Source organism: Melospiza melodia, chromosome 2 (genome assembly GCF_035770615.1).
Source record: "Melospiza melodia melodia isolate bMelMel2 chromosome 2, bMelMel2.pri, whole genome shotgun sequence".
Lineage (NCBI taxonomy): Eukaryota > Metazoa > Chordata > Aves > Passeriformes > Passerellidae > Melospiza > Melospiza melodia.
In genome coordinates, this window is record NC_086195.1 from 57,942,633 (window position 1) to 57,955,544 (window position 12,912).

At 43.8% G+C, this 12,912-nt stretch overlaps 1 protein-coding gene across 1 annotated transcript; it reads right to left on the bottom strand.

The window, feature by feature from the left end:
- Positions 1 to 462: 462 nt before the first annotated feature.
- On the bottom strand, positions 463 to 11,618 carry LOC134414973 (cell surface glycoprotein CD200 receptor 1-B-like). Its single transcript, XM_063150300.1, has 3 exons — positions 11,037 to 11,618; positions 9,980 to 10,234; positions 463 to 524 (listed from the first exon to the last, which is right to left on the bottom strand). Exons 1-3 carry the CDS (start codon positions 11,326 to 11,328, stop codon positions 463 to 465), a joined length of 609 nt encoding a protein of 202 aa, XP_063006370.1. The 5' UTR covers positions 11,329 to 11,618.
- Between the last annotated feature and the right edge of the window lie 1,294 nt (positions 11,619 to 12,912).

Genomic DNA, 12,912 nt, shown 5'->3' on the forward strand with positions numbered 1-12,912 from the left:
ATTTATATCCCAGAAGCAAGAACAACCATAGAATTTTTCTGTAGAAAAAGCATCCTTGCAATGTCTCCCTTCTGGAGGTGCACACTCATTGGCAGATTTGAGGCCTCCCAGAGAGTGAGTGAGATACAAAATACTTAATGAAATTAAGGTTTTCACATGGACACATGTAATTCCAGTAATGAAACTGTGCATTGCTCCTTCTCATCAATGGCTAGAAGGGGCCAGCTAGAAGTAGTTGCCACTGGTCATGGTGTTGACACAGCTAGAGGCAAAAAGCAGAAAGAAAAGCTGGCTCATGACTTTCTGCTTCAACCACTGGCGCTGCTGGTTTTGACCCATTTTTTGAGAAAAGTGTCTCTACATGGAATACCTCTGTAAAGTGGAAGCCAAGGATCTCAGTGCCACAGGCTCTCAGGACAGCGACTGACCCACATAGGGCAGGTAAAGTTAGACTTTGTTTTTTCACAGCTCTTCATCTTTTTCATCTTTCTGGCACACAGAATTCTCTTTCAGGATTATTTGATCTACAAGGAAAAAATTCATAAGCAAGTTCCTAAAGCAAGTTCATTCTGCATGGGGCATATGGACTAAATGGTGTGACAAGAGTGACACTTGCTTGTCACTCTTCCTCAGTTTCCTTCCTGCTCTTCATGACTATTTGGGATTTGGTTTGATGGTCATGGCTATAGGTTTCTTCTTGAGATATTCCTATGGGACTTTTCCTCTGAACCCTGGAGGCTCATGACAAATCTAGCAATCCCAAATCCCCCTGACTTGGGAAATGCAATGAGTCTTGTTCTCTGCCCTGTTACTCACCTAAGGCTGTGTCACTCTTGCTCCATTTCCCTTTTTGGAAATGGCAGGCCTAGCCCTTTGTTTTAATTTGCACCTAATTAAAAGCTTATAATTGGCTTGAATTTCAATTTATACAGATATCTTCCTGTCTCCAGTAATCTTTCTGTTTCAAAATTATATAATTGCTTTTCCCAAGACTCCTAGGATCTGGGTCTACACTCACATATCTGAGTATAAAATCTTATAGCAGCACTGGACTATACCTGTGCTTTCATTCTCTGGATGTTCCTTTGGGAAGAAAGGAACATACAGGACTGTCTTCTTTGGGAAGAAAGATTCAGTGAATAGTGCACTGAATATATGAATTGTACAGTTATGAAGTCTTTATCTGCTGATTAATTCTGGCCAGGCCTTTATGAGAACTCAGCACTAATAGAAAGGCAAAGACTACAAAACATTTACCACCAAATCTCAGATATGTCACTACTTCAGGTTTTCAGATGAAATATTATCCACACTTTCTAGTATGAGAAAAATGTTAATCTAAATGAAAAAGTAAATGAAAAAATATCAGGCTGAGGCAGATATTTACCACAGTGAATTCCAGCCCAGACTCATAACATTTGATAATAATATAAACTGAGACTTTTATAACGGGAACTCTTGCACAATCTTAAGAGTTGATTGTTCCCATCCTATCTACAAGCACTCACTCATGATTCTTCACAGGCTTGCCTAGAGCCTACTTGTGAAAAGAACATGGTATAATTTCACCAGACTAAAAGGCTTTTTCTCCTATTCATGTTTCAGGACATTCTTTTCTGGAATAAAGCTTTTTAGCCTCTCCTTTTTAATCTAATCTCTTTCCAAAGTGATACATTTCACTAAGCAAAAGGTCCTGAAGCCACTTCTATGACTTCCATTAGGCCCACTGCATGAAAGAAAAGGGTCCCTGGATCAAGATGCCACACTCTGTAGCCTAACCTAGGCTCAGCCTTGTTTCAGATTTCAGACTTCCTGTTTTCTATTGAGCAGGTAATTGCATGTAGTTTTCTAACTATAATCCTATGCATATTAGAAGTGCTATTGTGAGAGTAAACATGCTGAAGATTAAGAGGTGCTTACCCAGCAACGTATTGCTAACGTAGGATAAATAGAACAGAGCTCTCTGGAGAGCTGACACACTGAAAATATGGGGGTGGATTTCTCATAATCCCCTGATGGACAGATACATTAAGTAAAACTTAAAAGAACCTGTGGTCACAGATTTTCTCCCTTGCAAATAAGCAATCTGTGGCAGGGGAAGATTTGAAACTTACTGATCTCTCTTTTGGTAATGGAAAGTTAGAAGCAATGGCTTGTTTTCTCACAAGAAGCTCCACCTACTCTTTGTTCACTTTGCACCATTAGTGTGAACATACTATATACTATATCAAGATGATGATAGGAAAAAATAGCAAAGAAAGTTATATGTTAAATGCACATTATTAAAGATTTGAAAATTAGGCAATTAGAAGCAGTAAGAAAAGGCCCAAACATTGCATAGCACATGTGCATTATTTTACAGTCAGTAATTAGTCAGAATGTGGCAGTGTACACAAACCACAGGGAAAGACTATGCAGAAAGAATTAACAAGGGACTTTGTTATTTTGACCATCTGTGGCTGGGCCTTCACTGGAATGACCTGCAGCTGAGGCAAATGGTGTCTGTAGGAGAAAAGAAACTGCAGGGGAAACAGCTTTATTAGAAGGTCTGGTGATAGCCTTTCACTTGCTTGACACTGACCCCGTGCTGGAACTTGGAGTAGTGTCTTCTCCTGGTCTGAGGTGCACTCTCCTTCCTCCCGCAAGAGAGTTCAAGAATGGATTATCTGCAAATGGGCAAAGCTCCAAAGTCTGTTTGTGATCCTGTGGGTTCCAGGATGTGATGCTGAGCCTTGCTGTCATTGAGAGAAGCAAAACCTGTAGCTGGGTTTGTAGAAAGGAGCTTCTAAAAGAGATGCTACTGCTTTCTTTTCTCTCATGCTCTGGCTGGATACCCCCATCTGCAGTGATGATGTTACTGCTGCAATCTCAGCATGACAGGCCCTAGCAGGGAACGACCAGAGCAACTTCTCTGTGGCACTTGGAAATTTTGATCCAGACTAGTGATGGCTCCTGGCTGTACCAAGTTGCTTGGGCTCAAAGTTGAATGAAATGTTCAGAACAAGTACACTTGTTAATGAGGTGAGTCCTGACAGGGTGTGCAAAGCTCAACTGATTCAAATCTGTTGAGTGGCTTCCATTGTGCTATATTTGTTTTCCTACAGAAGCTCACTCACCAGGGCTACTACAATACATTTCTTTTATTTCTGCACATAAGGGTGAGGTAAAGGCTAGGTTTGAAGAAGAAACAAAAGCAATGATCCAATTAAAATAAATTCCAAGATTCTATATTTACATGGCTATTTCATTTGTCTCAAGTCTCAGGCTGTACACTTCATCAGAGCATTATTAGGAATGACTGTACCATAGAAAGTAATTCACCCAGGACTACATTCACCAGCATAATGCCAAGTGCTACATGAGTACAATATTTTGCGGCTGCATCATGAGTTGACATACAGAACAATTAAGCAGCTGGGTGAATGTGGGCGAGAAATTATGTTCTTTTCACCTCCAACCTTTTTTCTGCTTCAAAAGTGGACTGAAAATTCTATTTCTCTTACATTTGCATGGGAATACATTTATTGGTAAGCCTCCAGATATTTTTTAATCTGGTTATTCATATCTTGGTGCATGAGACTACATAGACTTGCCAGTGTTCTTTCTCATGTGTTTGTTACATGTAAAACCAAGGTAACAGTTCTAAATATGCTATCTATTCTTTAATCTCTGTCTTATGAATCAGGCAAATAACAACACTTATCTTTAAGGGCAGACAGAGAGTTTAAACTAAGCTAAAACAGTACTTGATTAACTGTGGGATTTTGGGGTTTTTTGGGGGGGGGTTGTGCATTTTTTTATTTTTTGGGTGACTTCAGGGAAGATTCAAAGGTCTTTCTAAATGTTGAATCTGAATACTTAATTCTAAGGCATTTTTGGTTGAAGTAAATTGAGGAATTCATAAATTCAACATTAATCATAAGGGTGTATTTCCAGCTCTGCAGCTGTACATCAATGTCACTGTGCACTTATTTGCCCTTATTTTTCCAGCTTGTCCATAGGAAGGCTGTAGAAGATCACGCCAAAAGTCTTTAGGAGAAGGCATACAACATTGCCTGCTCTCCCTGCTGCCCAGAGCAAGTCAGTCCCTACCTTGGTTACACAGTCACTGCTGAAGGCCATGCTACCACTAGTGAGAGTGCTGCAGGGGCATGCATGAAACACCAACAGGCCCTCACAGAAGTATTAATTTCCTGGAGTGCACAATTTCTCTCACTTAAAATGTGCACCTCTTTTTGTCCAGAAAATGCTTTTGTTTTTCTGGATGATTCCCAAATCTGGTATGCCTTGTTGAAGGCATGTAATTCAGCCTGTGTCTCACTGGGCAGGGGCCCCAAGCAGCCACTTGGATCTGCAGTCTGCTCCAGAACAACCTCCTGTCCTCAACTTTACATGTCAGTAAAAAGCACAGTTTGATGCACATTGCTCTGAGCAGTTTCAGTTATGAGATTTTATTAATATGAATCTTTTGCCTACCTATTTTTTTTTTTGAGGAAAATCTAATTATGAGTGCCCAAACACAGAGAAATCATCAGTTTACATCAGGCCAAAAAGTCACATAAGAGCAACTGGCACACATGGATATGTCGCTGGGAACCTCTAGATTTGGGGCTTCTTGTTTTCCTAACACAAGATGAACATTTTCCTAAGCTGCTTCCTGCCACTTGTTGTCCCAAAAACAAACCCTATGACATTAATTCCTTTTTCCCATTTCTTCCAAGAGCATATGAATAAAGGTCATTGTGATACTTTCTCTGCTGTGAGTTTGCAGTGTGACCTTGTGACAAGGAAATCTGAAGTCAACACTCTGACTGGCCCTGTCCTTCTGGAAGACTTCCAATTCTTGGAGAACACAGGCCAATATCATCATACTGTAGCTCCTGCAGTGAATATTCTTCTTTTATTTTTCCATTGAGCTGCTGATTAGCAGCCTGGTTCTGATGCAAGTGTCCAACAGCAGTGGGGACCACAATGCTAAGAAGCAATTGGTGTGCATTTCCCTGACCTCCAGCTCTGACAGCGCCTTGCTCCCAAACAGGTCAATCCACGGGGTCATGGATGAAATAGCAAGGGGCATCACTTTTGCCAACAACCTGAATTTATTAGAACCTATTTCCTTTAGTTGGTATTAGGGGTTTTGGATAGTTTTTTGTTTGGGTTTTTGGGTTTTTTTACATTTTATTTTGTTTTGGCTTTTTTTTGAGGAAGACAATAGTTTAATACTGGTATATGTAAAAACAACAACAACAAAAGACAGGTACCACAAAAAAATGCATGCAATTTTTTTCTGCTGTTGTGATTTAACCCTGGCCAGCAACTAAGCCTTCTGACAGCTACTTGCTTATTAACAACTTGCCCAGGTGGGATTGAACAGAGAATTGGAAGGGTAAAAATGAGAAAATTTGTGGGTTGAGAAGAAAACAGTTTAATAGTAAAGCAACATTACATGTGTAGAAAAGCAAAACAAGGAATTCATTCACTACCTTCTATCAACAGATGGCTGTTGAGCCATCTCCAGGAAAACAGGGATCCATTAGGCATAACAGTGGCTTGGGAAGACGAATGCCATAATGCCAAATGTCTCCCAGGGTGTGCTGCATGCTGATTAACAGCTGAACAGCAGTCATGTCTATAAACTCAATCTAGCACATGCCAACCAAATTTGTCATCATCATGTAATGAACACACCAGCAAGAAGGGCAGTGTTCAGTGAGAGGAAGGAGAGATGCTCTTGTCTGCTCTGGGAGTTGCCCTGGAGCCTGTGCTGGAACTCTGACTCCAGAATGCTCAGGTTGTTGTATGCTCTCTCCGGCAGAAGGATTTGGAATGGCTTTGAGAGTAAATAGAACAAGGAGAAGGGGTAAGGCTTGTTACAGAGCCCTGTGGACTCTGGTATGTGAATCTGATCTCTTTTACCCTCATGGAGGAAAGAGAGACCCTGACTTATTTGAATGGAAACTGTAACAAAAGCTAAGAGCTATTTTTCCTTCGGGTTGGAGACTGGGCCAGTCTGGAGAAAAGCTAAAGACACCCAGTAAGTGGAGCTCACAAAGAACATGTCCTGAATACCACGGACACTGATGGCTGTGGCTGACCTAGGTCACATCTTTTGCTGATATCTCTGAAACTGTGACGTGCCCTGGAGCCTGTGAAGAGAGGGAAGGGAGCTGACCCTCTCTGTGTGGTCCCTTTGTGTGTAACACAGCCCGTGAGAGCCGTGAGAGCTGCGGCTCTGCGGACGGCCCAGCCCCAGGGCGAGTCTGCCAGCAGAGAAGCTCTGAGCACCAAGCTGTGCAGGGGCAGCTGCTCAGAGCTCTCAGCTGCTGCACAGAGGAGATGGAGCTCAGCACGAATTGCAGGCAGGCAGCTGATGAGAACTCAGAACCAGGAAAGCTACAAGTACCTGCTAAAGTCCCTGTGGTTTTCTGCTTGCTGGCCTCCAGGTAGTTAGGTTATCATAAAGAATTAGCAGTATTGTTTTTAGCTTCTGAATTGTTTATTCTTCTAGCTCTTATCTCTGGGTGCATTCACATTGCGTGTCAGCTCTGCAGAATGCAGACTGTGCTGTGACCAAACAGCTCCATATGTTAACAGATGGACAGAATGGAGCTGGGTCTGTAAATGTGAAAGGAGCAATAACATGGTGCTGAGCCAGCAGAATCACCGTCTGCATCCTGCTGGTGTCCTGCAAAAAACCTCCTCAGGCAGGGATTACAGCAGTGTATTGGCTGCACCAGGAAAGGGTGAGAGGCAGCAGGGCAGTGGTAGAAAAGCTGCACAGGAGAGGGAGTGCAGTGATACAGCATTTCCTCTGAGGTATTAAGCTGGATAACTGTTGCATACGTTACTGTGCTGAGGCTGAAAAGTAGGATTTTTTGATCTTCGATGTTTAGATGAGGGGTTTGGCCCTGAATCCTTCAGTAGCTGATTCAGATGTGAAATGACGCTCACAAAGCTTGAGAGATGGGGTCAGGCCTGGGTAGAAGCAGTGAAGGAACAACAAAGATCTAGGTCGTGTTCCAGCTTAGACTTCTCTGGTCTCTGCCCTCTCCTCCTCCTTGCACTTGTCCTGCAAACTAACTCAGCCTTAGACAAGTATTCTTCCATGGTTCAGAGGCCTAGCAATGGCAGTATGTCATCAGATGAACAATTAAACTCGAGGGTTCCTTTGTGACAGGACCAGTACGATGTGTTTAAATAATTAACATTCAAGACCTGTGTTCTGTGGGCTGCAGCTCTCTGGATTATGCAAAGGAATAAATTAGAGTGAGCCTTAGATCTCAGGATTGGAATAATTTCTGTGCTTCGTGTAGCACAGTAATAACTGCTCAAGCTCAAAAAGATTCTCTCTTTTTTTTTTTTGTTTTTGTTTTTGTTTTTGTTTTTGTAGCTGGTGGTGAAACACTTCAAAATTTTTATTGCAAAAATGAGAGCTGTTCAAATTTATCTTTAGTCCTGTGTGGTCATCCTGGGAAAGCTGCTGCTCAATTACTACACTGTTACGATGCAGGGGAAACTTGAGATGCTCAATGAAGAATTAGCAAGCTTCATTTATTAATAAGAGCATCAGACATTTATGCACAATAAGTAATAAGTTCATGCATATTCTGTAAATTAAGCAGTCTATTGGTTATACTACAATATCAGCTCTTCCTCATACCTTAGGAGTTACATCTCTCTTTTCTCATATCTCTTTCCTAATTACTGCATCTTGTTATCACGATACAGCCATGTTTCAAGGCTACAATGGCTTTGCAGGTGTAGGAACTAGATTAGCTGGTTTCGGTACTTTTCCAGCCCTGAGTCAGCTAACATGAAAATGTCTAGGTGACCTCTGTCATGTAGTCATTCCTCCACACTACACACAAACATTTTTTCTGGATTTTTTTTTCTAGAAGACATGCTACTTAAATACTAGAATAAAAGGTACCTGAAATGGAATGAATTAATTTAATACAACATGAGTTAATTTCCAATTGCATATATGTTAGATTTGACCTTATACAGAAAGATTGATACTTGCATGCATGGTAACAGCACCTGTAGTTGCACTAGAGAGAGGAAGGAAGACAGAGCTGGCAGGGTTGGGGAGGATCCAGCTTGCAAGCTGTGCTTCTGCACAATTACACTGGCTGCACTGTAGATGTTTGCTTCCTTCTTCTGAGAGCTCTGGTTCTTGCTGAGTTCTTGCTGCAGGCTGCATCACTGACATATAACAGCACTTTCTTTCATCTTTGCTCAAGCCCAGACACCTCTGCAGGTGGGAGCTGCCTTGATTTGCACCAGTTTGACATTGTCCTAGGAAACAAGGCACCAACACCATAAATGTGAGGACAAGGCTGTTGTGGGAATGCAGTTTTGGTTTCTAGGACTGTAAAAACAGAATTCCTCCCTTTTATTTGTTAGAGAAACCCAGTATCATAAGGCTTCATGTCTGTGGTCTCACATGAGCATGACCAGAGCTGGTCATGATCCAGCCAGCACCCAACGGAGAGGTGCCAAGAGCCCTGGCACAGAGTGGAGCTAAATTGTGACTCAAAGACAGCAGTTAGTTCTGCCTCTGGTGTTTGCAGAGGAATTCGAGGCAGCAAGTGCACCTTGTGCCAGAGGCCAGCTTAGACAGACTAATCGGCCAAGCTGCCAGAAATCCCCAGCAGTTACAACAGCAGCAGACCTGTTCAGCTCTCATGCAGTATTTCCTGCCTTTCTATACTGACCCTGCCTTCCCTGGCTTGCTTTGCCTAGCAAAAAGGAGGCCAAAAGACTGGCTCTGAGCTCAGATGGGTATTTTGCTGCTTCTTTAATCTTCATTGCCTGGCAATGTTTATTCAGATCCCTCCATCAGGTGAAAAACCCCTAACCATTCCCTTTGTACTTTTTCTTCTGAATGATTTATGGCAGCAGGAAGAGCCAGGTGTGGACTTCCCTCCCTCCATGTCTGCCTCAATGGAGCTGTCCCAGTCTTCGGACAAAACTCCATGAACATGTACAGGACTGATGGGTTTGGGACAGACTGAGGTGACTGTGCATGCCATTAATTAGTACCAGAAGTCCTTCGAAGCTCCTCTGGACTGGCCAAAGGGGTTTATGTGTATTGTGTCCCATACATACCTATTAAAGAAGATGTAAAGCTCAAAAGCAGCCAGCAAGAACAGGAGACTCAAAAGGCCAATAAGGCTGATGACACAGGGAAGAAAGAATCCAGTCTTCCCTAAGGAGAAACAGATGCTCTTTTAGGTACATCTCACAGACCCTGCTTCCCTTGTGCCTCTGCCAGGATGGCATCTCCTGGACAATACTCTCTGTGTGCTGTACTTCAGAGCATGACCTAAGACAGCTCAAATACAGTGCCAGACACACAACTGGGACCCCCCCAAGTCCTTCATGGAGGAAGCTTGTCTTTCACTGTAAGGCCACTCCTGCCCCAGCACTGCTGCAGGCTTTGCATGTGCATCCCAGCAAATCTCAGCTCTCATTCTCTTCCGGATGAGTATTTCAGTCAATTACATATGGCTGCACACAACTTCCCAGTCACATCTTAAGATTCAGCCTCTAAAGCCTTCACCTACCAACCAGCTTTGAGAGCTGTAAACTGGCTTTCAGTCTTCCTATCACAACCCATACGTAACCAAACAATTAGCAACACGTAATGGCACCACTGGATTACAATACATTGATCTGGGTGATCGTACCATTGACACATTTGTGTGTCATGACCTTCTGAATTAATCCCACCTTTCCATTCATCCCTGGAGGTGGATGGCAAATCCACTGCATCCATCTTTCCTACAACTTCACAAAGGGTTTTATAGTTCTGACAGTACCGTGTTTATCCTTCCCCTTCCCAGCAAATTTCTTACTGGAAACTCAGCTGCCACATTTCCTGTTGCAATCCTGCCAGTGCCACTCATGTTTGCATGGTACATGAACAGAGGGCTGAACAGGGCTCTGAACACTAAAAGCACAAAGGGAAGCTCACCTGAGGGACAGCAGGCTATGGACTGGCTCCAGTTCCCAGCTGGGTGGGACACCATGCAGGTGGTCACACTGGTGACACTGGTGCTACATGCTGTGAACTTGCTGAGAACAGTCACTGTCCCGTTGTCGTGGCACCTCTCCTCTGCAGTGGAGCTGCCCTCTGGGGCCCAGGAGAGCTGAGCCGGCGGCTTCCCCGCCGCTGCCTCGCACACGGGGCTGCCCTGCTCGTCACAGGACAGGCTCAGCCTCGGGGGGGCTGCAAAGCACCAGCAAGGGGACAGGCATGCAGTTAGTTTGGCACAGCCGGGCTGGGCTGGTCTTGTCCTCTGCCCAAAATGAACCTGAACTGAACCCAGTGAAAAGAGGAGAATAAGGCTGGGCTGTCATCCCATCCCATCCCATCCCATCCCATCCCATCCCATCCCATCCCATCCCATCCCATCCCATCCCATCCCATCCCATCCCACCCCATCCCATCCCACCCCATCCCATCCCATCCCATCCCATCCCATCCCATCCCATCCCATCCCATCCCATCCCACCCCATCCCATCCCACCCACAACATAGGCCAAACACACACGAGATGAAGAACAGCTCTCTTTTCCCTTCTGCCCAACTCTCCCCCATCCAGCTGAGCCTCATCACAGCCATTCATATCCTCTGTGTGTACATGGGAAATTCCTTTGCGCCTGTCATTTCTAACTGGACAGTGGAAAAAGGGAGCAGCAGAAGGGAGAAGAGTGATGGGAAAGGAGACACAGAGATACTCCCAATGAAATACATGCGTTTATCCCAGCAAGAATCACAGAATGGCTTAGGTTGGAAGATCCTCTAGTTCCAACCACCTTGCCATGCAAAGGGGCACCTTCCACAAGACTGGGGTGCTTCAAATCCCACCCAACCTGGCCTTTAACACTGGGATGCCGACAGCTTCTCTGGACAATCAGTGTTCCAGTGGCACTATCCTCACAATACTAAATAGCTTCCTAATATCTAATCTAACCCTACCTTCATTAGTCTAAAAAAAAAACCAGCTCCACTTTTGCACATTCCTTACCCTGCACGGTCAGGTGGTACCTTGTGTGCAAGTTCCCTTCTGCTGATGCCACATCACAGCTGTAATTTCCCTCCTGGGCTAGTCCCACTTGCCGTATCTCAAGGTCAGGGGGCAGATCTGCTCTGAATATCAAGTTTATGTTGTCACTGCAGGTTGTTCTGTGTGTCTTGTTCTTATCAGCCCTGTATACCAAGGTGCACAGGCCTCCAGCCTTGGGGGTTATTGTCCATTTAAGCAGAGCTATATTTCCTTTGAAAGAGCAGTTGAGAACTGAGCTGTTACCTACAGTCATCACTAAGGCTGAGGAATTGTGCCCTGAGGAGAAAAAAAAGAGAATATGTGAGAGGGAGCCCAGGAGTTGCGATCTGGACTTCACAGGGAAATGTCTGCAGTGCTACAAACAAGCGTGAGGCCATGGCTGTGCTCATCTGCACGTTGTCTGTCATCTCTTCCTACAGCCGTGGATTATGGATCCAGTGGCCTGTCACAGCCAACCCCTGCAATACAAATTTCCCACTGAGGATCATCTTAGTGGATAAGACTGGATACTGGAGCAGGACCCTACTCCTGCCCATTGTCTTCAGTGGTTCCACATCCAAAGGCTGTGCTTGTGTGAGCAAATCCTCCAGTGGGCTGCTCACGGGGCCTGAAATACAGGAAGGTCTCTCTTGCATCTGGCCACACGACAGTGGCTTTTCTCTTAACTGTTGCTGCCAACAAAATAAACAATTTTTACTTCTGCATTCATGTGAAATCCCATACAGTGGGATTTGGCCTTGTCTACACCTTTCAGGCATTACACAGGTGCACATAACACTGGTGGAGCTTTGTGTGGGAGGGAAGGAAGGATTTTGCCTCATGGCACAGGGTTTTCTTATATGTGCATTAGCGTTGCCTACATGTACACAGGCAGCCTCTTTTGTGAGGTGCTTGTGACACTGAGAGAAAAGAAGTCTGAGAGCAGGTTGTAATCCAGTGTGAAGAGTAGCTGAGGGAATGGGACTTTTGTGTCCTCTGGCTTCTGCTGAAGTTAAAAGCAAGCAATCCCTAGATTTCACAATGTTTGTGAATGAAACTTCACAATTATTGGGTTTATAGGAATAATACCCACAGCTGTAGTCCAAACAAACCTCTCTTTATCACTTATTTCCTCTTTTAGTTGGTGGCCATTAAACTTTGGGACAGTAAACCACTGATCTCTCAGTTCTCTGTCAGTGGTGTAAAATGAATTGCTCTTTCCTTTGGCTGAGTAATGGCTTTAGTGACAGTCTGAAAGCTGTGTATGAGGAGAACATCTCTCAGGTTTCCTTTTCCTTCAACATCATTGCCCCGTACAGCAGAATCAAAGTTTGAAAACATCCACCCCACTTTTGTTCTGGACATAGGCTGTCCTTTTAATGTAGTCAAGCACAGGTGACAATTTCTGCCCTGATGCTCCATAGCTTCTAGTAACCAATTTCCTTGATTATAGTGGTGACAGATTAAATAGTTGAGGAGTCCAGGGCATTCCACTGGAGAGAAAACCCATTCCTGTTTGCTGCTAGGTGCAGAGATCCTCAAGAGACTCAAGATCACTTTGTGACCTGTTCCACCTGTGCTAACAAAAGCAAACTAGAAAAAGAACCAGGAATTTGCATAATTAATGTAGATCAAGGAGGGAAAAGGATTATAGCTGCATTCTCAGATCCCATATTTTTGGAATTTGCTCTTCTAAGTCTTACTGAAACTTTCATTCTGAATCTTGTGTCATAAAATCTCATGATACCTCACTTGTCAGCACAAGTCACTAATACCTAAGAGTAGAGCTTGACAGGGTGATCATACTGATCATAAAACCTCGCATCAATTATGTTTGTAATAAATTTGTTAATTATAA

Coding starts and splice junctions, on each gene's coding strand:
- LOC134414973 (XM_063150300.1), bottom strand. CDS start 11,328: ATGACTGTAGGTAACAGCTCAGTTCTCAACTGCTCTTTCAAAGGAAAT. Junction 10,235..11,036: donor GTACCACCTGACCGTGCAGG/GTAAGGAATGTG, acceptor GGTGCTTTGCAG/CCCCCCCGAGGCTGAGCCTG. Junction 525..9,979: donor CATAGCCTGCTGTCCCTCAG/GTGAGCTTCCCT, acceptor TTTTCCTTGTAG/ATCAAATAATCCTGAAAGAG.